Source organism: Pseudophryne corroboree, chromosome 7 (assembly GCF_028390025.1).
Source record: "Pseudophryne corroboree isolate aPseCor3 chromosome 7, aPseCor3.hap2, whole genome shotgun sequence".
NCBI classification, from domain to species: Eukaryota; Metazoa; Chordata; class Amphibia; order Anura; family Myobatrachidae; genus Pseudophryne; species Pseudophryne corroboree.
In genome coordinates, this window is record NC_086450.1 from 496,692,926 (window position 1) to 496,714,778 (window position 21,853).

At 48.4% G+C, this 21,853-nt stretch overlaps 1 protein-coding gene across 3 annotated transcripts in view; it reads right to left on the reverse strand.

Moving 5' to 3' along the window:
• The window catches only part of LOC134945751 (uncharacterized), a 708,129-nt gene that overhangs the window by 59,266 nt on the left and 627,010 nt on the right, over positions 1–21,853 (reverse strand). For 2 of the 3 annotated variants that reach the window (XM_063935217.1, XM_063935218.1), the window contains one exon: positions 17,534–17,805. The exons of the other annotated variant lie outside the window; for it this stretch is intronic. In XM_063935217.1, coding sequence (XP_063791287.1) covers positions 17,534–17,805 — 272 coding nt within the window. The remainder of the gene's footprint in view (positions 1–17,533; positions 17,806–21,853) is intronic. 3 annotated transcript variants of the gene reach the window in all.

The window sequence follows — 21,853 nt, forward strand, 5'->3', positions numbered from 1 at the left end:
AAAATCTTGCTGCCATCCACGGCAGTCAAAGAGATGGACGAGGACAGTCTCTCGGTGGGTAGGGACCACCGTTTAACATAAGCTTCAGTTATGAAATTCCCAGCTGCTCCGGAATCAATGAGGGCAATGACGTTCCTGTAACGTTGAGCAATTTGGAGCGACACTGGGAGGTTACAATCATGAGGAGATGGAGAGGAGATCATTACTCCTAGCCGGCCCTCTCCTTGGCGAGCTAGGATCTGGAGTTTCCCGAACGTTTGGGATAGGCGTTGATAGTTTGCGACGGAGCTGCACAGTAGAGACATAGAGACTCGGAGAGGCGTCTTCGGTGCTCAGCGGGAGATAGACGGGAACGACCAATTTGCATAGGCTCATCCTTGGATGGAGATGGTTGACGAGGAGGAGGAGCAGAAGATTTAGGAACGGATTATCTTCCTCGCTCGGTTGCTCTCTCTCTGAACCGTAGATCAACCTTCGTGCATAGTGAAATTAGCTCATCCAACTTAGAAGGCAAGTCTCTGGTAGCTAACTCATCTTTAATGCGTTCTGACAAGCCATGCCAGAATGCAGCATACAGGGCCTCGTCGTTCCAGGCCAGTTCAGATGCCAGGATTTTGAACTGTATAAGATACTGTCCCACAGTACATGTTCCCTGGCGTAGACGGAGAATCTCAGACGAAGCAGAGGATACCCGGCCCGGCTCGTCGAAGATGCGCCTGAATGATGCTACAAAGTCAGTATAGGAGGACAGCAGGGGATCAGACTTCTCCCATAACGGTGATGCCCAATCAAGGGCTGAGCCACTGAGGAGAGAAATAATATAAGCAACTTTGGTACGGTCACTGGGGAAGTTGCCAGGTTGAAGCTCAAAATGGATTTCGCATTTGTTGAGAAATCCCCTGCAGAACCTTGGAGATCCGTCAGATTTTGCTGACGTTGGAAGATGAAGACGTGGTATGGAAATGGGTAAGGTGGGTGGGGTTACAGCTGGAGTCACTGTGGTGGACGCACCAGACGTGCCAGGTCCACGGAGGGTCTTCTGAATCCCATCCAGACGAGTAGAGAGATCCTGGAGACAGCGGATGATGTGACATTGTGCAGCCTCCTGATGTTCGAGTCTGGCTGCCAGTTCTTGCATAGGTCTAGCCGCTTGATCCTGGTCTCAGGCTGGATTCATATGGTCAGTGCTTACTGTCACAACTGAAGGTTTAGGCTGACGGGAGGAAGCCTCAGTTGTAGGGGCTGAGATGAAATGAAACCTGGGAGGTTTAATCAGACCCCTGGACATGTAAGTGCAGAATGATTACCCGAAGGTGTGACCATGACAACCAGTTTAAAATTCAAAATAAAAGTTTATTAACAGACTCCGTGTAATGACAAGCAGCATTCAAGGTAAGCAATGACAGTGGCGAATAATACAGTTCCTGGAACACGTAACCATGGAAGGTATCACAGAGCACTGGTAGGTTCAGAACAGATGTTATAGTCCTTTGATGAAATAACCTTACCAGGCCTGGTTGTAGTAGTGGAGATGGCCGAGGAACATGCCAGTAGTTGTAACAGGTGAAACTGGTAACTGGAGTAAGCTGCTGTATCAGCTGGATGGAACCAGCCAGGTGGTAAGACACGGAGTGGATGCTGAATGGAATCAGCCAGGTACTGAAGTCATGGAGTGGATGCTGGATGGGACCAGCCAGGTGATGAAACACAGAGTGGATGATGTGAGATGCTTGGGAGCGTAGAAACAGATTAGCTGAAAGATGATTACCGGTGGTAGTGGATACTGCTGGTAAGATAGGATCCGCTGGATCAGCACCAGTGTTTTGTAGAAGCTGGAATCTGTTTGAAAGCTGGCTGCTGGAAGCAGATAGTAGATAGCTGGAAACTGGACAGCCACGTAGGATTGTAGAGTCAGGCTGCACCGCAAGATGGAAAGCAGGTGCGGGTCTCTTTGTGGATGCTGGAGACAGGAACTGGAACCTGGAGAAACAAGCCACAGGAGAGAGAGACTGGAACAAGGTATGACATTCAAAGCACTGACATCTATCTGGCCCAGACTGTTATGCACACCAGTGCCTGCAGGAATGTACTGGTGTCTGAACAGAGAGGGATGCAAAACAAATGAACTAACAGACAGACTGGGAAATATGACATCACGTACACAGAAAGTGATAGGGTAACAAAACCAACACAAAGTGAACAGAGAAGCCCAGAGGCTAAGAAACTGGGTGTCTCCCTAGTATTACAAATACTCAGATGGAAAAAGCAAGATGTTGTGTTTTAATACGTAGAGAACCCGAAATGCTGTTGCTAAGGGCAACAGCAAAACCCTAAAGGGTTACCAACGGGTGTGGCAGCAAACTCCTTGGTCAGAGATGGAATAGTAGACACAAGGAGAGTCTCCACAATCCTAATTCTCCCTTGCAGGGCCCAGGTTCAGCTTACTGACTAAACTGACACATGGACGCCCTGCACAGTGAGAGAGGATTAAGCATGCAGGTCTGAAAGTACAGCCACAAACCTGCTGGGTTCACAGAATAGCAAAAGTCACCTCAGCAGGCTAAACGACTGACTCCAGTCTTACTGCTAGGTCTGGATTGGCAGAGTGTAGTACCAAATCCCCAGGCCTATTTGCAGTAAGCAATAACAAATACAAAGCTACACAGTACTGGCTAATTTTCAGGAACTGACTAACCAACAAAGATTCAGCAGCATCTGCTTAATCTGAGAAGAGGCCTTATAAAGCAGGTGCTGTCCACGCCCCACTCAGACCTCACAGACTGTGAGCACAAAAACCAGCACCGGATCCCCTGCTTGTAACCACTGCACAGCAAAAGACCCGAACCAGAGTATCAGCTGCGCTCAGGTTACTCCGCTAGCACTCGTCACCCGGTTGCCATGACGACGTGGCAGCACAGGGAAGGAGACCCTAACAGTACCCCCCCTCTGACGAGGGGTCAAAGAACCCCTACCACCGGGTTTATCGGGGAACTGCGAGAAGAAAGAGCGTATCAGTCTGGGGGCATGAAGATCACAACTGCGCACCCACGACCGCTCCTCTGGGCCATACCCCTTCCAGTGCACCAAAAATGACAGCCGACCCCGAACCATCTTGGAGTCAAGAATCCTTTCAACAACAAACTCCCTCTGGCCACGTATCAGAAGAGGGGAAGGTCTTCCTCTGGAAGAAGGATTACTAATCGCCCGTTTTAAAAGGGAACAATGAAATGTTTTATTGATACCCAAAGAACGGGGCAGATCTAACTGAAATGCCACTGGATTGATAACCCTGGTGATCTTATAAGGGCCGATGAACCGGGGGCCTAACTTATGAGATGGCTGTCTCAACTTCAAATTCTTGGTAGACAACCAGACGAAGTCTCCTAATTTGAAGCTGCAGGGTCTTTTCCGCTTATCAAAAACCCTTTTGGTCACTAATGACACAGACACAAGGGCTTTCTTCACTTTCCTCCAAATACCTCTAAGGACCGAAACGACAGAGGAACCACCAGGCGTGGAGTCCAGGGGGTCAAAAGAATTGGCCTTAGGATGATGCCCATACACACAAAGGAAGGGAGATATCCCTGTAGCAGAGTGAGCCGCGTTGTTATAGGCAAACTCCGCCATGGACAGATGAGCAACCCAGTCAGTCTGACACTTGGAGACATAACACCTGAGGAACTGCTCCAAGGACTGGTTCACCCTTTCAGTCTGCCCATTAGACTGCGGATGGTAGCCTGACGACAAGCTGACAGAAATCTGGAGATCGGAACAAAATGCCCTCCAGAATTTGGCCACAAACTGGGATCCGCGGTCAGAGACCACATCAAGTGGCAACCCGTGGAGACGCACAACATGCAGCATAAATAATTCAGACAGGCGTCTGGCCGATGGCAGCCCAACCAGTGGAACGAAGTGCGCCATCTTCGAAAACCTGTCAACGACAACCCAGATGGCTGTCATCCCCGAGGATTTGGGCAAGTCCACCACAAAATCCATTGAAATGTGGGTCCATGGCTTAGATGGAATAGAGAGTGGATGTAATGGGCCAACAGGAACCCCTCTAGGAGTCTTATTTCGGGCACAGATGTCACATGCCCGAACCCACTGATCCACATCCTTAGCCAGCGAGGGCCACCACACCGCCCTAGAAAGCAACTCCCGAGTTCTGGCAATACCCGGGTGACCTGCCGACTTCTTGGCATGGAATTCCAAGAACACTCGCTGTCTTAACCTAGGAGGCACAAACAAAAGACCTACCGGAAGGTCTGGAGGAGCCTGCTCCTGTGCTCTAAGGACTAATGACAAGAGGTCCTGGGTAATGCCCACTTTAATACATGATGGGGACACAATGGGCAACGGCTCCTCGGTGGTCTCTTGGATTGGAGCAAAACTCCGCGAGAGCGCATCAGCCTTGATGTTTTTTGACCCAGGGCGATATGTTATCAAAAAATTAAAGCGAGCAAAAAACAAAGCCCATCGTGCCTGCCTGGCATTGAGACGCTTCGCTGACTCTAAATATGCCAAATTCTTATGGTCGGTGAGAATTGAGACCACAAACTTAGCCCCCTCAAGCCAGTGTCTCCACTCCTCGAGTGCATCCTTAATAGCCAACAATTCCCGGTTACCCACGTCATAATTCATCTCTGCAGGCGAAAATTTACGGGAAAAGTAAGCACAGGGATGAAGGCGATTATCAGACACTCCCATCTGAAAGAGCACTGCCCCAATACCCATCTCAGAGGCATCCACCTCCACCACAAAAGGACGCTCTGGATCTGGGTGTCGCAGCACTTTGGCCGAGACAAATGCCCTTTTGAGACGGGCAAAAGCCGATTTGGCCTCACGAGACCAGTGAGCAACATCCGCCCCTTTCTTAGTGAGTGCCACCAAGGGCGCCACTATAGACGAAAATCCAGCGATAAATCGTCTATAAAAATTTGCAAAGCCCAGGAAACGCTGAAGCGCCTTCAAACTAGTGGGCTGCACCCAATCCAGGACTGCCTGTACCTTGGAACCCTCCATTTGGAAACCTTCTGGGGAGATAATATATCCTAGAAATGCGATTTGCTGAACTTCAAATTCGCACTTCTCCAGCTTCGCCCCAAGCCGGTGGTCTCTGAGTTTCTGGAGGACTAAGCGTACATGCTTCCGATGTTCCTCCAGGGAATGGGAGAAGATTAGGATGTCATCTAAGTATACGACTAAGAATCTATCCAAATATTCCCTGAGCACATCGTTCATGAAATCCTGGAAGACTGCCGGGGCATTACAGAGCCCAAAAGGCATCACCAAATATTCATAATGCCCTGAGTGGGTATTAAAGGCAGTCTTCCATTCATCCCCCTCTCTTATTCGGATTAGATTGTACGCACCGCGTAGGTCAATCTTAGAAAAGATGGTGGCAGTACGAAGCTGGTCAAACAAGACCGAAATGAGAGGCAGTGGGTATGAGTTTTTAATCGTGATACGGTTCAATTCCCTGAAGTCGATGCAGGGTCGCAATGAACCGTCCTTTTTACCCACGAAGAAGAACCCCGACCCAACTGGAGACTGTGAAGGTCTGATAAATCCTTTAGCCAAGTTCTCCTGAATGTACTCTGCCATAGCCTGAGTCTCAGGACGTGACAGGGAGTACAACCTGCTCTTGGGAAGCTTAGCATTCGGCAACAAATTAATGGCACAGTCATAAGGGCGATGGGGAGGTAGTACCTCTGCAACTTTTTTGGAGAACACGTCCGCAAAATCTGCATAACACCCTGGCAATCCTGGCAAACTTAGCTGCGAGAGCCTGACAGGAAGGCTCAAGCAACTCCTGAAACAATCAGTACCCCAACTAAGAATCTCCCCAGAGACCCAGTCAAATTGAGGATTGTGGGCCCTTAACCAGGGTAACCCCAACACCAATGGGGCAAAAGTACAGACAGTCACATAAAAGGACAATTTTTCAGAGTGTGTGGCTCCAATAAACAAAGAAATCTGGCTAGTGCAAGAGGTAATTTTACCCTGGGATAATGGTTCCCCGTTTAACCCACAAATTTCAATTTCCGACGCCAAGGGTACTAAGGAAACAGAGTGTTTCAGGGCGAATTGGCGGTCCATAAAAACCCCGTCGGCCCCACTGTCCACAAAGGCCTCAGTCATGACAGTTTGACCGAGGATCTTCAAGGTCACCGGAATGATAAAAGTCTTCTTGGGAAATTCTGACTTCTGGCCTGACAGGATATTTCCCATCACCCTCAGGCCCTGAAGTTTTCCGGCTTTTCTGGGCATGATACTACCACATGACCCTTATTCCCACAGTACAAACACAACCCCTGCTGTCTCCTCCGCGTCTTCTCACGCGAGGAGAGGCGGGTAGCCCCAATCTGCATAGGCTCCTCGGAAAATTCCTCAGAGTCTGAGGTTCCCTTGGGAAAGAAGGAAACCTCGGTCTCCCTTTCAAGCCTACGCTCTCTCAGCCGTCTATCCACCCGGATGGATAACTGCATGAGCTGATCCAAGCTATCAGGCAAGGGATATTGTACCAGTTGGTCTTTTATCTGGTTAGAAAGACCTCTTCGGTACTGGTGTCTCAGGGCTGGGTCATTCCACTGGGTATCATGGGCCAACCTCCGAAACTCCGTACAGTAAACCTCAACTGGCCTTCGCCCTTGCTTAAGAATCGAAATCTGAGCCTCGGCTGAGGCCGTCTTGTCAGGGTCATCATACAACATGCCCAGTGCCGTAAAAAAAGCATCAACACTTTTAAGCGACGGACAGTCAGGCTGCAACCCATATGCCCAGACCTGTGGGTCTCCTTGTAGCAAGGAAATCACTATGCCCACCCGCTGAATCTCTGACCCAGAAGACTGAGGCCTAAGCAGGAAATATAGCTTGCAGCTCTCCTTGAAACAAAAGAACTGCGAGCGATCTCCAGAAAAACGATCCGGAAGATTTACTTTCGGCTCCTTAACCCCTGAAGGTGCTGCTGCTGCGGGAGCTCCGCCAGCGGCCTGGGAGGTGTGCATTTTAATGGACAAATCACTAAATTGACGAGTCAGGACCTGCACCTGATCGACCACCTGTTGCAACGTATTTTGAGGGGTATGCTCCATATTCCCACAAAATTTCAACAGGAGTATTGGGCTGCTGAATATGTTATGCACACCAGTGCCTGCAGGAATGTACTGGTGTCTGAACAGAGAGGGATGCAAAACAAATGAACTAACAGACAGACTGGGAAATATGACATCACGTACACAGAAAGTGATAGGGTAACAAAACCAACACAAAGTGAACAGAGAAGCCCAGAGGCTAAGAAACTGGGTGTCTCCCTAGTATTACAAATACTCAGATGGAAAAAGCAAGATGTTGTGTTTTAATACGTAGAGAACCCGAAATGCTGTTGCTAAGGGCAACAGCAAAACCCTAAAGGGTTACCAACGGGTGTGGCAGCAAACTCCTTGGTCAGAGATGGAATAGTAGACACAAGGAGAGTCTCCACAATCCTAATTCTCCCTTGCAGGGCCCAGGTTCAGCTTACTGACTAAACTGACACATGGACGCCCTGCACAGTGAGAGAGGATTAAGCATGCAGGTCTGAAAGTACAGCCACAAACCTGCTGGGTTCACAGAATAGCAAAAGTCACCTCAGCAGGCTAAACAACTGACTCCAGTCTTACTGCTAGGTCTGGATTGGCAGAGTGTAGTACCAAATCCCCAGGCCTATTTGCAGTAAGCAATAACAAATACAAAGCTACACAGTACTGGCTAATTTTCAGGAACTGACTAACCAACAAAGATTCAGCAGCATCTGCTTAATCTGAGAAGAGGCCTTATAAAGCAGGTGCTGTCCACGCCCCACTCAGACCTCACAGACTGTGAGCACAAAAACCAGCACCGGATCCCCTGCTTGTAACCACTGCACAGCAAAAGACCCGAACCGGAGTATCAGCTGCGCTCAGGTTACTCCGCTAGCACTCGTCACCCGGTTGCCATGACGACGTGGCAGCACAGGGCAGGAGACCCTAACACAGACACAGGATACTTATACCTGCTGCTATGCAGGCATTGGCTGGGCAATTATGCAGATTCCAGAGATGGTGGATTGGAGGAATTGGAGCATGTGATCAAATCCAACATGGCTACGCCCATGCTGGAACCTGGAGGGAAAACTGTTTTGAAATGAAATGTGCAAATATAGTGATAATGGCGACGCCGGCCGCGGAGGACAGGAGACGCCAGATGACCGTTATATGCTGAGACACTTGGAGGGCAGCAGAGGCCGCGGAAGGCATGATACACTATTCTGTGAACCTGCAGCAATAACACAGGAATGGCGGCGGAGGACGGGAGACACCATGTTGGATTCAAACATGGCGCCGCTGTGGTAGTGTCTCAGAATGACAGGAGGGATGTGCAGAGTGTTGACACAGATGAGATCCGGACTTGGAACGCTGGGCCAGTCTCAGAAGACACCTAAACGGCAGGTAATGGCGTCCAGATACCCGAATCGTGACAGTTCCCTTTTGAAACAGTATTTTTCTTTCAGGAGATTTCCTCGGAGGTCTCCCCAGGGTAGGTCTCCGGAGGATGTGCAGGACAACAGGAGTTCTTGGTAGAGAAGGTTTTAGATTCAAAAGTTTCCCGGGGCCGGCTTTATTTTTTGGTTCACTGGAAAGGCTATGGTCCGGAGGAAAGGTCTTGGGTCCTGTATAAGGATCGACATGCCCCTAAACTCAAGAGATTATTCTTTCAGGAATTTCCTCAGAAACCTGGCTTTAGGGGTTCGTTTACCCCTCCTCAAGGGGGGGTACTGTTAGGCGCCGCAGTCCGGGGCTTCCTCCTTGCCCGGCAACTAGGGACGCCGTGCGCTCTGAGCCGCTGGGTCCCTAGCAACGCTAGGACGCTAGGCGCATCAAGCCGCCGGAACTTAGCAACGGGGACGCCACAGGCGGACCGCGTTCCCCGTTGCAGGGTTGATTAATTAAAGTACTTACACATGTTTCTCTGGTCGTGCAGCAAGGCAGCTGCACGACATTTATTGTAATTAGGCTCTGTACTCTGATTGGAGGGTTCCCTGTTAAATGCCTCCTCAGTGCCTCACACAGACGCCGGTGATAGCTTCCTGCATGCTGCTCATGTTTGGTGAACGTCTGTTCCTGGTTAGCTGTGTCCGGTCTCTCCAGTTCTCTGAGTTCCTGAATCTTCGAGTTAGTCACCTGGTCCCAAGGAGTTCTTCTGGTCCTAAGTTACCTGCGGCAGTTGATTGAGGTTCTCTCTTGGTTTCGTGAGTTGTGGCCCTGCCGCATGTTGCGGCCTAGGCCACTTTAGTATTATTTCATTGTACTGGTGCATTTGCTGAAGTTTCCGCTTCCATAGTCCTCTCCGGTACTCGGCGGTGCCGTGTAGGAGAGTGGACAAGTGGAATATTTTGGTTGTTCTTTTCCCTGGCGGTAATCCGCACATACTTTTAGTTTCAGGTTAGCCAGTAGCCCCTGGCCTTGTTGTTTAGTTAGAGGGCCCCTTGTTATCTCCCTGTCTCAGTTCACTCTTTGTCTCTCATTAAGACCTGAGGGGGCATCGGAGTTGGGCAGACGTAATCCGCCCTTCAAACGCGGCTGCCATGGGCCCAAGAAACCATAGTCTCGCAAGAGTGTACTGACAGCACGGGTGAGACAACGGAGATAGGGTGCCAGGGGCTATTCCCATTCCATTTCCCTTTCCCAGCATTACGTTCTGGTACTCAGGTCCCACCGTATAAGATCACCCCTGACCTGAGTATCAGGATCATAACAGATTACTGCTTGGTTTAATCTCTTTTATGTTTTAAATGAATTATCCGAGTGAAGTACATCAAGATTGTCTTTATCACAGTTTTATGTGACCTAGCTCAGAATCTGCTCCATACTGTAATGGGCTTCTCCACGGAAGTGCAACTCAGAGTCCCATCAACAGTACAGGACAGAACTCTTAGATGGTGCAATAGTATTGTCTTCATTCAAACTAGATTAAAGGCGGGAAACTGACACATAAAGGTTCAGAATTCCCAATAGCGGACCCAGGAAGGATAAACCTAAAACTCATAGTGAACAGGGCCGGATCTAGACCTTGTGGCGCAAAAGGCGAAAACATAGAGGCGTGGCTTCATGGAGAAGGGGTGTGGTCAGTTATGACCCCTGTAGCTGTGCCCTCAGCAGTTGTGCCCTCAGTAGTGTTGCCCACAGTACTGTGCGCCAGTAGAGTTGTGCCCCCCAGTAGTATTGCCCCAGTACTGTGCCCCCTGTAGAGTTGTGCCCCCTAGTTGCGCCGCTTACAAAAAAATAAATGAATACTCACTCCCCACTCCTGCTTCCCGATTGCTGTTGCCCTCCGTCTCCGGCCGCCGGTGCCACTCCTCGGATTTTTGGGAGAGACGTCATGACCGCATAGACACTAGAGGTCAATTATGACCTCTAGTGTCTATGGCCACTTCCACAATGCTGTGCAGTGCGCAATGACATCATCACGCACAGCACAGCATCTACCCAGCACCGGGCGGTACCAGTAGCAGATCTTGCCACGGCGGCGCCCTCCGGAAGGCGGCACCCTGGGCAAAAATTCTGCTTGCCCGTGGCAAGATCTGCTACGGATAGTGAAACAAGGACAAGTGTAAACTTACATTTGCCAGTAGGTGTCTATAAAGTCATAAATGGACAGAATTTCATATCTTAACAGTTAGGACTTTTTGTTTTTTTGCCTTTCTCTAGAGCTGTGTCTGTGAATAACCCTGATTTCCCGGACCAATCGCTTCAGTAATTTGCTAAATTTTAGCATAGCTACTGTAAGTTTCATTCACCCTGTTACTGGAGGTATTCCATTTTCCAGTAGTAATTCAATTGCTTGGGACATATAAAAGTCATTGAAACACTACAAAGTATACAAACATTAAATATGGGAATTGCGCTCCAAATATTCATTTCAAAGCTCATATGAGTAGTTTACCTGATATGGGGCGATGCTGAAAGGCGCAGCCCGATACAGGTTGTTTCATCAATGCAATTGTCTTCATTTTTCTAAACTATAATTTTCTGCATTAGGAAAGCCCCAGCCATTACACAGTATACTCTATCTCCAGGTTTCCATTATTAAATAAGTGTTTGCTAGATCTAGATGTTTATTACAAAGTGACCTAGGTTCTGTATGTGTCTACACAGAGCATTCATATTGTATAGCTGTACAACGTTAGTATAATATGAGGGAATAATGTTTGTAGGGTGGGCTGAAAAGAAGAGTGCTGAAAATACAGTTAGTATGTTACAGGTATAGGTGTCGGAATGGGAAAGGGGGCCACTCGCCCCGCCCAAAAATGTTGAGAGGTGCCAGTAGTGGGTCACAGGGTGCCATCTAGGCTTACCACGGGCAGTGTCAGCATGGCGATAATCCCCATTCCAACTGTTCTACCAACTCCCTCCTCACAGCCTTTTTTTGGTCTGCCTCTAGGACCCTCCTCCCTGCACCCAGCTACAGCCCCTAATGTATGTGGCTAATTACTGCAGGCCGGCCCCTTCTCTGGGACCAGCCCTTTCTTTCACCCCCCCCCTCACAACACCCCCCTTTAAACAGATAGAAAGTTATTTATATAAATATACAGTAGATATAAATATATATATATATATATATATTTCTCTGACGTCCTAGTGGATGCTGGGAACTCCGTAAGGACCATGGGGAATAGACGGGCTCCGCAGGAGACTGGGCACTCTAAAGAAAGATTTAGGACTATCTGGTGTGCACTGGGTCCTCCCCCTATGACCCTCCTCCAGTTAGATCTCTGTGCACGGCCGAGCTGGATGCACACTAGGGGCTCTCCTGAGCTCCTAGGAAGAAATTATATGTTAGGTTTTTTTATTTTCAGTGAGACCTGCTGGCAACAGGCTCACTGCATCGGGGGACTAAGGGGAGAAGAAGCGAACCTACCCAAGTGGAGGTAGCTTGGGCTTCTTAGGCTACTGGACACCATTAGCTCCAGAGGGTTCGAACACAGGCACCGATCTCGTCGTCCGTTCCCGGAGCCGCGCCGCCGTCCCCCTTACAGAGCCAGAAGCAAGAAGGTGGTCCGGAAAATTGGCGGCTGAAGACTTCTGTCTTCTCCAAGGTAGCGCACAGCACTGCAGCTGTGCGCCATTGCTCCTCATGCACACCACACACTTCGGTCACTGATGGGTGCAGGGTGCTGGGGGGGGACGCCCTGAGCAGCAATACTGACACCTTGGCTGGCAAACTGGCACCATATATAACCCCAGAGGCTATATAGGTGCTTTTTAACCCCTGCCAGAATCCATAAAAATGCGGGAGAAAAGTCAGCGAAAAAGGGGCGGAGCTATCTCCCTCAGCACACTGGCGCCATTTTCCCTCACAGCTCCGCTGGAGGGCAGCTCCCTGGCTCTCCCCTGCAGTCAATACACTACAGCAAGGGTTAAAAAAGAGAGGGGGGGCACAAATTAAGCGCAGTATACAATATATATATATATATATATATATATAGGCAGCTATAAGGGAAAACACTCTTTATAGGTGATATACCTGTGATATATAGCGCCCTGGTGTGTGCTGGCATACTCTCCCTCTGTCTCCCCAAAGGGCTTTGTGGGGTCCTGTCCTCTGTCAGAGCATTCCCTGTGTGTCTGCTGTGTGTCGGTACGGCTGTGTCGACATGTATGAGGAGGATGATGATGTGGAGGCGGAGCGAATGCCTGTAAATGTGATGTCAACCCCCTGCGGGGTCGACACCGGAGTGGTTGGACTTATGGAAGGATTACGTGGAAGTGTCAACTCCTTACACAAAAGGTCGACGACACAGAACAGCCGGCTACTTAGCTTGTGCCTGTTCCAGCGTCTCAAATGTCATGGGGGGCTCTAAAAACGCCCGCTACCTCAGACACAGTTGTCGACACGGATACCGTCTCCAGTGTCGACGACGATGAGACTAGTGTACCCTCCAAATAGGTCCACCCGTTACATGATTGAGGCAATGAAAAATGTATTACACATTTATGATAATACCCCAGGTACCACATAAAAGGGTATTATGTTTGGTGACAGAAAACTACCAGTAGTTTTTCCTGCATCTGAGAAATTAAATGAGGTGTGTGAGGAAGCGTAGTCTTCCCCCGGTAAGAAATTGATAATTTCTAAACGGTTATTGGCAGCGTAGCCTTTCCCGCCAGAGGATAGGTCACGTTGGGAAACACCCTATAGGGTAGATACAGCGTTTACACGCTTATCAGAAAGGTGGCACTACCGTCTCCGGATACGGCCGCCCTGGAGGAACCTGCTGATAGAAAGCAGGTGGTTACCCTAAAAGATATAGTCACACACTCGGGCATTATATTGCGACCAGCCATTGCTTCGGCATGGATGTGCAGTGCTCCCGCTGCATGGTCAGATTCCCTGTCGGAAAATAACTATGGATAGGGACAATATTTTGCTAAAAATAGAGCATATAAAAGATGTGGTCTTATACATGCGTGATGCACAGAGGGATATTTGCCGGCTGGCATCAAAAATAAGCGCTAGGTCCATTGCCGCCAGACGGGGGTTATGGACTTGGCAATGGTCAGGCGATGCCGACTCGAATCGGCACGTGGAAGTTTGCCCTATAAAAGGGGAAAACTGTTTGTTTGGGGATGGTCTTTCAGACCTCGTTTCCACAGCTACTACTGGGAAATCGACTTGTTTGCCACAGGCTACCCCACAACAAATGAAAGCACCGTATCATCAAGTACAGTCCTTTCGGACCCAGAAAAGCAAGAGGGCTAGAGGCTCATCCTTTCTGCCTAGAGGCAAAGGTAGAGGAAAAAGCTGCACACACAGCAAGTTCCCAAGAGCAGAAGTCCTCCCTGCGTCCGGTAGGTCCACAGCATGGCGCTGGGGCTGCTCAGGCGGACCCGGGTACGGTGGGGGCCCGTCTCAGAAATTTCGGCGCCCAGTGGGCTCTCTCACATGGATCCCTGGGTCCTTCAAGTAGTATCTCAGGGGTACAGGCTGGAGTTTGAGACGTTCTTCCCCCCGCCGTTTCCTAAAATCTGCCTTACCGGCACCTCCCTCTGCCAGGGAGGCGGTGTTGGTGGCTATTCAACACTATAATCACAACAAGTGATTGTCAAGGTACCCCTCCTTCAGCAAGGAAGGGGTTACTATTCCACAGTGGTTGTGGTACCGAAGCAGAACGGTTCGGTGAGACCCATCTTAAAATTAAAATACTTGAACTTTTATATCAGAAGATTCAAGTTCAAGATGGAATCGCTCAGGGCGGTTATCACGAGCCTGGACGAGGGGGATTACAGGGTCTCCCTGGACATCAAGGATGCGCACCTGCATGTCCCCATTTACCCTCCTCACCAGGAGTACCTCAGATATGTGGTACAGGACTGTCACTATCCGTTCCAGACGCTGCCGTTGGAGTTGTCTACGGCACTGAAGGTCTTTACCAAGTTAATGGCCGAAATGAGGATACTCCTTCGCAACAAGGAAGTTTTTGTTATCCCGTACTTGGACGATCTCCTGATAAAGGCGAGGTCCAAAGAACAGTTGGTAGTGGGGGTAGCACTCTCTCGGGAAGGGCTACAACAGCACGATGGGATTCTCAATATTCCAAAGTCACAGCTGGTCCCGACGACACGTCTTCTGTTCCTGGGAATGATTCTGGACACAGACCAGAAAAGAGTGTTTCTTCCAGTGGAAAAAGCCGAGGAGTTGTCATCTCTAGTCAGAGACATCCTATAACCAGGACAGGTGTCGGTACATCAATGCACACGAGTCCTGCGGAAAATGGTAGCTTCGTACGAAGCATAATTCCATTTGGAAAGTTCCACGCAAGGACGTTCCAGTGGGACCTGTGGGACAAATGGTTCGGGTCCCATCTACAGATGCAACAGCGGATAACCCTATCGTCCAGAACCAGGGTGTCGCTGCTGTGGTGGCTGCAGAGGGCTCATCTACTAGAGGGCCGCAGATTCGGAATACAGGACTGGGTCCTGGTGACCACGGATGCCAGCCTTCGGGCTGGGGGGCAGTCACAAAGGGAAGAAATTTCCAAGGACTGTGGTCAAATCAGGAGATTTCTCTTCACATAAATATCCTGGAGCTAAAGGCCATTTACAATGCCCTAAGCCAGGCAAGACCCCTGCTTCATAACCAGCGGGTACTGATCCAGCAGACAACATCACGGCGGTCGCCCATGTAAACAGACAGGGCGGCACGAGAAGCAGGATGGCGATGGCAGAAGCCACAAGGATTCTCAGATGGGCAGAGAATCATGTGTTAGCACTGACAGCAGTGTTCATTCCGGGAGTGGACAACTGGGAAGCAGACTTCCTCAGCAGGCACGACCTCCTCCCGGGAGAATGGGGACTTCATCCAGAAGTTTCCAAATGCTGGTCAACCGGTGGGAAAAACCACAGGTAGACATGATGGCGTCCCGCCTCAACAAGAAGTTGAAAAGATATTGCGCCCGGTCAAGGGACCCTCAGGCGATAGCGGTGGACGCTCTAGTGACACCATGGGTGTACCAGTTGGGTTATGTGTTTCCTCCTCTACCTCTCATACCCAAGGTACTGAGAATAATAAGAAGGCGAGAAGTAAGAACCATACTCGTGGTTCCGGACTGGCCAAGAAGAGCTTGGTACCCGGAACTTCAAGAGATGCTTACAGAGGACCCTTGGCCTCTGCCGCTCAGACAAGACCTGCTGCAGCAGGGACCTTGTCTGTTCCAAGACTTACCGCGGCTGCGTTTGACGGCATGGCGGTTGGACACCGGATCCTGAAGGAAAAGGGTATTCCAGAGGAAGTCATCCCTATCCTGATCAAAGCCAGGAAGGATGTCAACGCAAGACATTATCACCGCATTTGGCGGAAATATGTTGCTTGGTGTGAGGCCATGAAGGCCCCGACTGAGGAATTTCAACTGGGTCGATTCCTGTACTTCCTGCAAGCAGGGGTGACGTTGGGCCTCAAATTGGGGTCCATAAAGGTCCAGATTTCGGCTCTGTCAATTTCTTCCTGAAAGAACTGGCTTCACTGCCTGAAGTTCAGACTTTTGTCAAAGGAGTACTGCATATTCAGCCTCCTTTTGTGCCCCCAGTGGCATCATTGGGATCTCAATGTGGTTTTTCGCATTCCTGAAATCACATTGTTTCGAACCACTTAAGACTGTGGATTTAAAATATCTCACGTGGAAAGTGGTCATGCTGTTGGCCCTGGCGTCAGCCAGGCGGGTTTCAGAATTGGCGGCTTTGTCTTGTAAAAGCCCTTATCTGATTTTCCATATGGATAGGGCAGAATTGAGGACTCGTCCTCAGTTTTCTCCCTAAGGTGGTCTCAGCTTTTCACTTGAACCAACCTATTGTGGTGCCTGCGGCTACTAGGGACTTGGAGGATTCCAAGTTGCTGGACGTAGTCAGGGCCCTGAAACTTTGTGTTTCCAGGACGGCTGGAGTCAGGAAAACTGACTCGCTGTTTATCCTGTATGCACCCAACAAGCTGGGTGCTCCTGCTTCTAAGCAATCTATTGCGCGCTGGATCGGTAGCACTATTCAGCTGGCGCATTCTGCGGTAGGCTTACCGCAGCCTAAATCTGTAAAAGCCCATTCCACACGGAAAGTGGGCTCATCTTGGGCGGCTGCCCGAGGGGTCTCGGCTTTACAACTTTGCCGAGCAGCTACTTGGTCAGGGGCAAACACGTTTGCAAAATTCTACAAATTTGATACCCTGGCTGAGGAGGACCTGGAGTTCTCTCATTCGGTGCTGCAGAGTCATCCGCACTCTCCCGCCCGTTTGGGAGCTTTGGTATAATCCCCATGGTCCTTACGGAGTTCCCAGCATCCACTAGGACTTCAGAGAAAATAAGATTTTACTCACCGGTAAATCTATTTGTCGTAGTCCGTAGTGGATGCTGGGCGCCCATCCCAAGTGCGGATTGTCTGCAATACTTGTACATAGTTATTGTTACAAAAAAATCGGGTTTTGTAGTGAGCCATCTCTTCAGAGGCTCCATTTGTTATCATACTGTTAACCGGGGTTCCTATCACGTGTTATATGGTGTGATTGGTGTGGCTGGTATGAGTCTTACCCGGGATTCAAAAATCCTTCCTTATTGTGTACGCTCGTCCGGGCACAGTGTCCTAACTGAGGCTTGGAAAAGGGTCATAGGGGGAGGAGCCAGTGCACACCAGATAGTCCTAAATCTTTCTTTAGAGTGCCCAGTCTCCTGCGGAGCCCGTCTATTCCCCATGGTCCTTACGGAGTTCCCAGCATCCACTACGGACTACGAGAAATAGATTTACCGGTGAGTAAAATCTTATTTTATATATATGTATATATATATATATATACTGTATATATACCTGTGTCGGGTAGGTGGTATGACGGGTAAGTTCATCGGCAACATACACCAATATAGGGGAGGCAAAATGAAATTAAATCTTGCCCTCCCAACCTGAAATCATTGTGGTGCCCTTGGGTACAGGTAAAATGTAATTGGGGGGTTTATGTCTGTGTAACGCACATTTACCTCTTCTGTGTGCGTGGGATACGGCAGTAAATAGAGATGAATTTTGTACTCCTGATATTCCGGCTCGTCCTGACACACCACCCGGAAGTAGATCAGCACGCCTCCATGGATTGGGACTTTTTTTTTCACAAGTGACAACAGAGGACCTAAACAGGAGAAGCTGGGGTTTTCCAAGATGATGTAGAAAGGTTTGATCTGCGTTGGCGGTTCCAAGGTCATGTTCCCATCTTTAAAGTGAGCGCATTTAATCTGTGATTTATCCCCAGTAAAACCTAAGGGCAATAGAGATAGTAGTAAAGTTATGGTGTCACCCACAGGACACTTTGATTCCAGACAGTGTACAAGTTAATGTGGCTTCAACTATAATATATTACGGGATGTAGTTATGTGACAATACCTCCCCCTACATCCCATCCCCTCACAATCCGGATGGTCAGCATGCCGACCAACAGGGACTATTCCCTCTCATAGGTGTCCACGACACCCATAGAGTGGGAATAGAGCCTGTGGCGACCGCAGGTTGCCACCAAGCCCGCAGAGTGGCAAGTGCAGCGATCCCACAAGGGACTTGTTGCGCTCAACCCCCCCCCCCCCCCCCAAAGTATTCAGGTCACGCATACCATACCCTATGTTGTCCCACTGTTAAGTCTTATTTAAGTGAGGAGGTAGTCTGTGACCGATTAAAAAAAAGTTAAAGATTAATAAGTCACCTGGTCCCGATGGAATTTACCCAAGGGTTCTTTTGGAGCTTCACTCTGAACTAGCAAGACCGCTATTTTTGATCTTCAAAGATTCAGTTATATCAAGTATGGTTCCCAAAGACTGGCATATAGCGGAAGTAGTGCCGATATTCAAAAAGGGAATTAAAGCTGAACCGGGTAATTATAGACCAGTTAGTCTTACATCTATAGTGGGGAAAGTATTGGAAGGTATACTAAGGGATAGTATTCAGAAGTTCCTTGAAGCCAATAAGGTCATTAATAGGAACCAACATGGATTTGTAAAGGACAGATCATGTCAAACCAACTTACTTCGCTTTTATGAAACAGTTAGTGCGAACCTTGATCAGGGTAAGGAGGTGGATGTAATCTTTTTAGACTTTGCCAAAGCTGACAGTACCACACATGCGACTTACCTATAAGCTACAAGAAATAGTGCTAGGGAGCACAATATGCACTTGGGTCAGAAATTGGTTAGATAATAGGTAGCAGTGCATTGTGGTTAATGGATCTTTTTCAAGTTGGACTGAAGTGCTAAGTGGTGTGCCACAAGGGTCTGTACTTGGACCATTATTGTTCAACATTTTCATTAACGACCTAACAGTAGGTCTAGAGAGCATGGTGTCAGTTTTTGCAGACGATACCAAATTGTGTAAGGTTATAAATACGGAGGGGGATGCTGAGTCTCTTCAGAACGACTAAGTTAGACTAGAAGCATAGGTGGTCATTCCGAGTTGTTCGCTCTGTATTTTTCTTCGCATCGCAGCGATTTTGCGCATGCGCATGCGCAATGTCCGCACTGCGACTGCGCCAAGTAAATTTGCTATGCAGTTAGGAATTTTACTCACGGCTTTTTCATCGTTCTGGTGATCGTAATGTGATTGACAGGAAGTGGGTGTTACTGGGCGGAAACTGGCCGTTTTATGGGTGTGTGTGAAAAAACGCTACCGTTTCTGGGAAAAACGCGGGAGTGGCTGGAGAAACGGAGGAGTGTCTGGGCGAACGCTGGGTGTGTTTGTGACGTCAAACCAGGAACGACAAGCACTGAACTGATCGCAGATGCCGAGTAAGTCTGGAGCTACTCAGAAACTGCTAAGAGAGGTCTAATCGCAATATTGCGAATACGTCGTTCGCAATTTTAAGAAGCTAAAATTCACTCCCAGTAGGCGGCGACTTAGCGTGAGCAAATCTGCTAAAAGCAGCTTGCGAGCGAACAACTCGGAATGAGGGCCATAGTCAGCAAAATGGAGAATGAACTTCAACACAGACAAGTGTAAGGTAATGCACTGTGGTAACAAGAACAAAAATTACATCTACATACTAAATGGGGTAATATTAGAGGATTCTGTACTGGAAAAGGACTTAGGTGTTCATATAGGCCCTCATTCCGAGTTGATCGGTCGCAAGGCGAATTTAGCAGAGTTGCTCACGCTAAGCCGCCGCCTACTGGGAGTGTATCTTAGCATCTTAAACTTGCGACCGAAGTATTCGCAATATTGCGATCACAAACTACTTAGCAGTTTTAGAGTAGCTCCACACTTACTCTGCCTGTGCGATCAGTTCAGTGCTTGTCGTTCCTGGTTTGACGTCATAAACACACCCAGCGTTCGCCCAGACACTCCCCCGTTTCTCCGGCCACTCCTGCGTTTTTTCCGGAAACGGTAGCGTTTTCATCCACACGCCCATAAAACGCCGTGTTTCCGCCCAGTAACACCCATTTCCTGTCAATCACACTACGATCGCCGGTGCGAAGAAAAAGCCGTGAGTAAAAATCCTTTCTTCATAGCAAAATAATAACTTGGCGCAGTCGCAGTGCGAACATTGCGCATGCGTACTAAGCGGATTTTCACTGCGATGCGATGAAAAATACAGAGCGATCAACTCGGAATGAGGGCCATAGATTGCAAACTAAGCAGCAGTACTCAAAGTAGTATTGCAGCAAAGAAAGCTAATAAGATATTAGCATGCATAAAACGGGGAATTGACGCAAGAGATGAGAGTGTTATACTCCCGTTATATAAATCACTAGTGAGGCCACATCTTCAATACTGTGTACAATTGTGGGCACCATACTACAAAAAGGATATCCTGGAGCTAGAAAAGGTGCAGAGGCGGGCGACCAAACTCTTTAAGGGCATGGAGACGCTGGAATACGAGTTAAGGCTTGCAAGGCTAGGCATGTTTACACTGGAAAAGAGGAGACTAAGAGGGGACATGATAAACATTTACAAATATATTAAGGGGCAATACACAGAGCTTGCACGGGACCTGGTTTTGGTAAGATCAGTACAGAGGACACGTGGACACTCGCTTAGATTAGGGGAGAGGAGATTCCACACAAAGTGGCAAAAAGGTTTTTCACAGTAAGGACAATACGTGTTTGGAGTTCCCTGCCTGAGGGAGTTGTAATGGCGGACTCAGTCAACACCTTTTAAGAATGGGTTAGATAAATTCCTAATGGATAAGGATATCCAGGGTTTTGGTGCGTAGTCACGCACTATAGTTATTAAAAAAAGAGGAATAAAACACAACGGCTGACATCAGCATCAGACAAAATTAGTCCAAAATTAATACTGCATAGGAGACCACAAATAGTTTGAACTCGATGGTCAATTGTCTATTTTCAACCTTAGATACTATGTTACTATGCATATTACAACATGTGAAAAATAATTAGTTATTAAATGGCAGTTACAGCCAATCAGATGACAGAAGTGCATGGCAAGGAAATCATCATTATATAAAGTGCAGCACAAGGGGAGAAAGTGGAAGAGACAATGGCCCTCATTCCGAGTTGTTCGCTCGATAATTTTCTTTGCATCGCAGCAATTTTCCGCTAATTGCGCATGCGCAATGTTCGCACTGCGACTGCGCCAAGTAAATTTGCTAAGAAGATTGGTATTTTACTCACGGCATTACGAGGTTTTTTCTTCGTTCTGGTGATCGTAATGTGATTGACAGGAAGTGGGTGTTTCTGGGCGGAAACTGGCCGTTTTATGGGAGTGTTTGAAAAAAGCTACCGTTTCTGGGAAAAACGCGTGAGTGGCTGGAGAAAGGAGGAGTGTCTGGGCGAACGCTGGGTGTGTTTGTGACGTCAAACCAGGAACGACAAGCACTGAACTGATCGCACTGGAAGAGTAAGTCTCGAGCTACTCAGAAACTGCACAGAGAAGTCTTTTCGCAATATTGCGAATCTTTTGTTCGCAATTTTGATAAGCTAAGATTCACTCCCAGAGGGCGGCGGCTTAGCGTGTGCAAAGCTGCTAAAAGCAGCTTGCGAGCGAACAACTCGGAATGACCACCAATATTCAGATTCCAACATCAGGATCAGCTCTGAGCAAAGTTCTAATTTGCTCTCATGATGATGACAGAAATAAAACCACGCGTACTGTATACTGATTGTATACTGATTTGGTTCCATGCCTGAAATTCAGGGAAACTGAGGAAAATGTATGTTCAGCTCTGCGTCAGCCATCTAATGCTCCTTTCATGCCTCTATAGACATCCATGTACATAGTCCTTCTTTCTTAGAAAATGAACACAATGTGATGAACATGCAACAAAATAGTTATACCCAAACATCACTACATGAATACTTTAG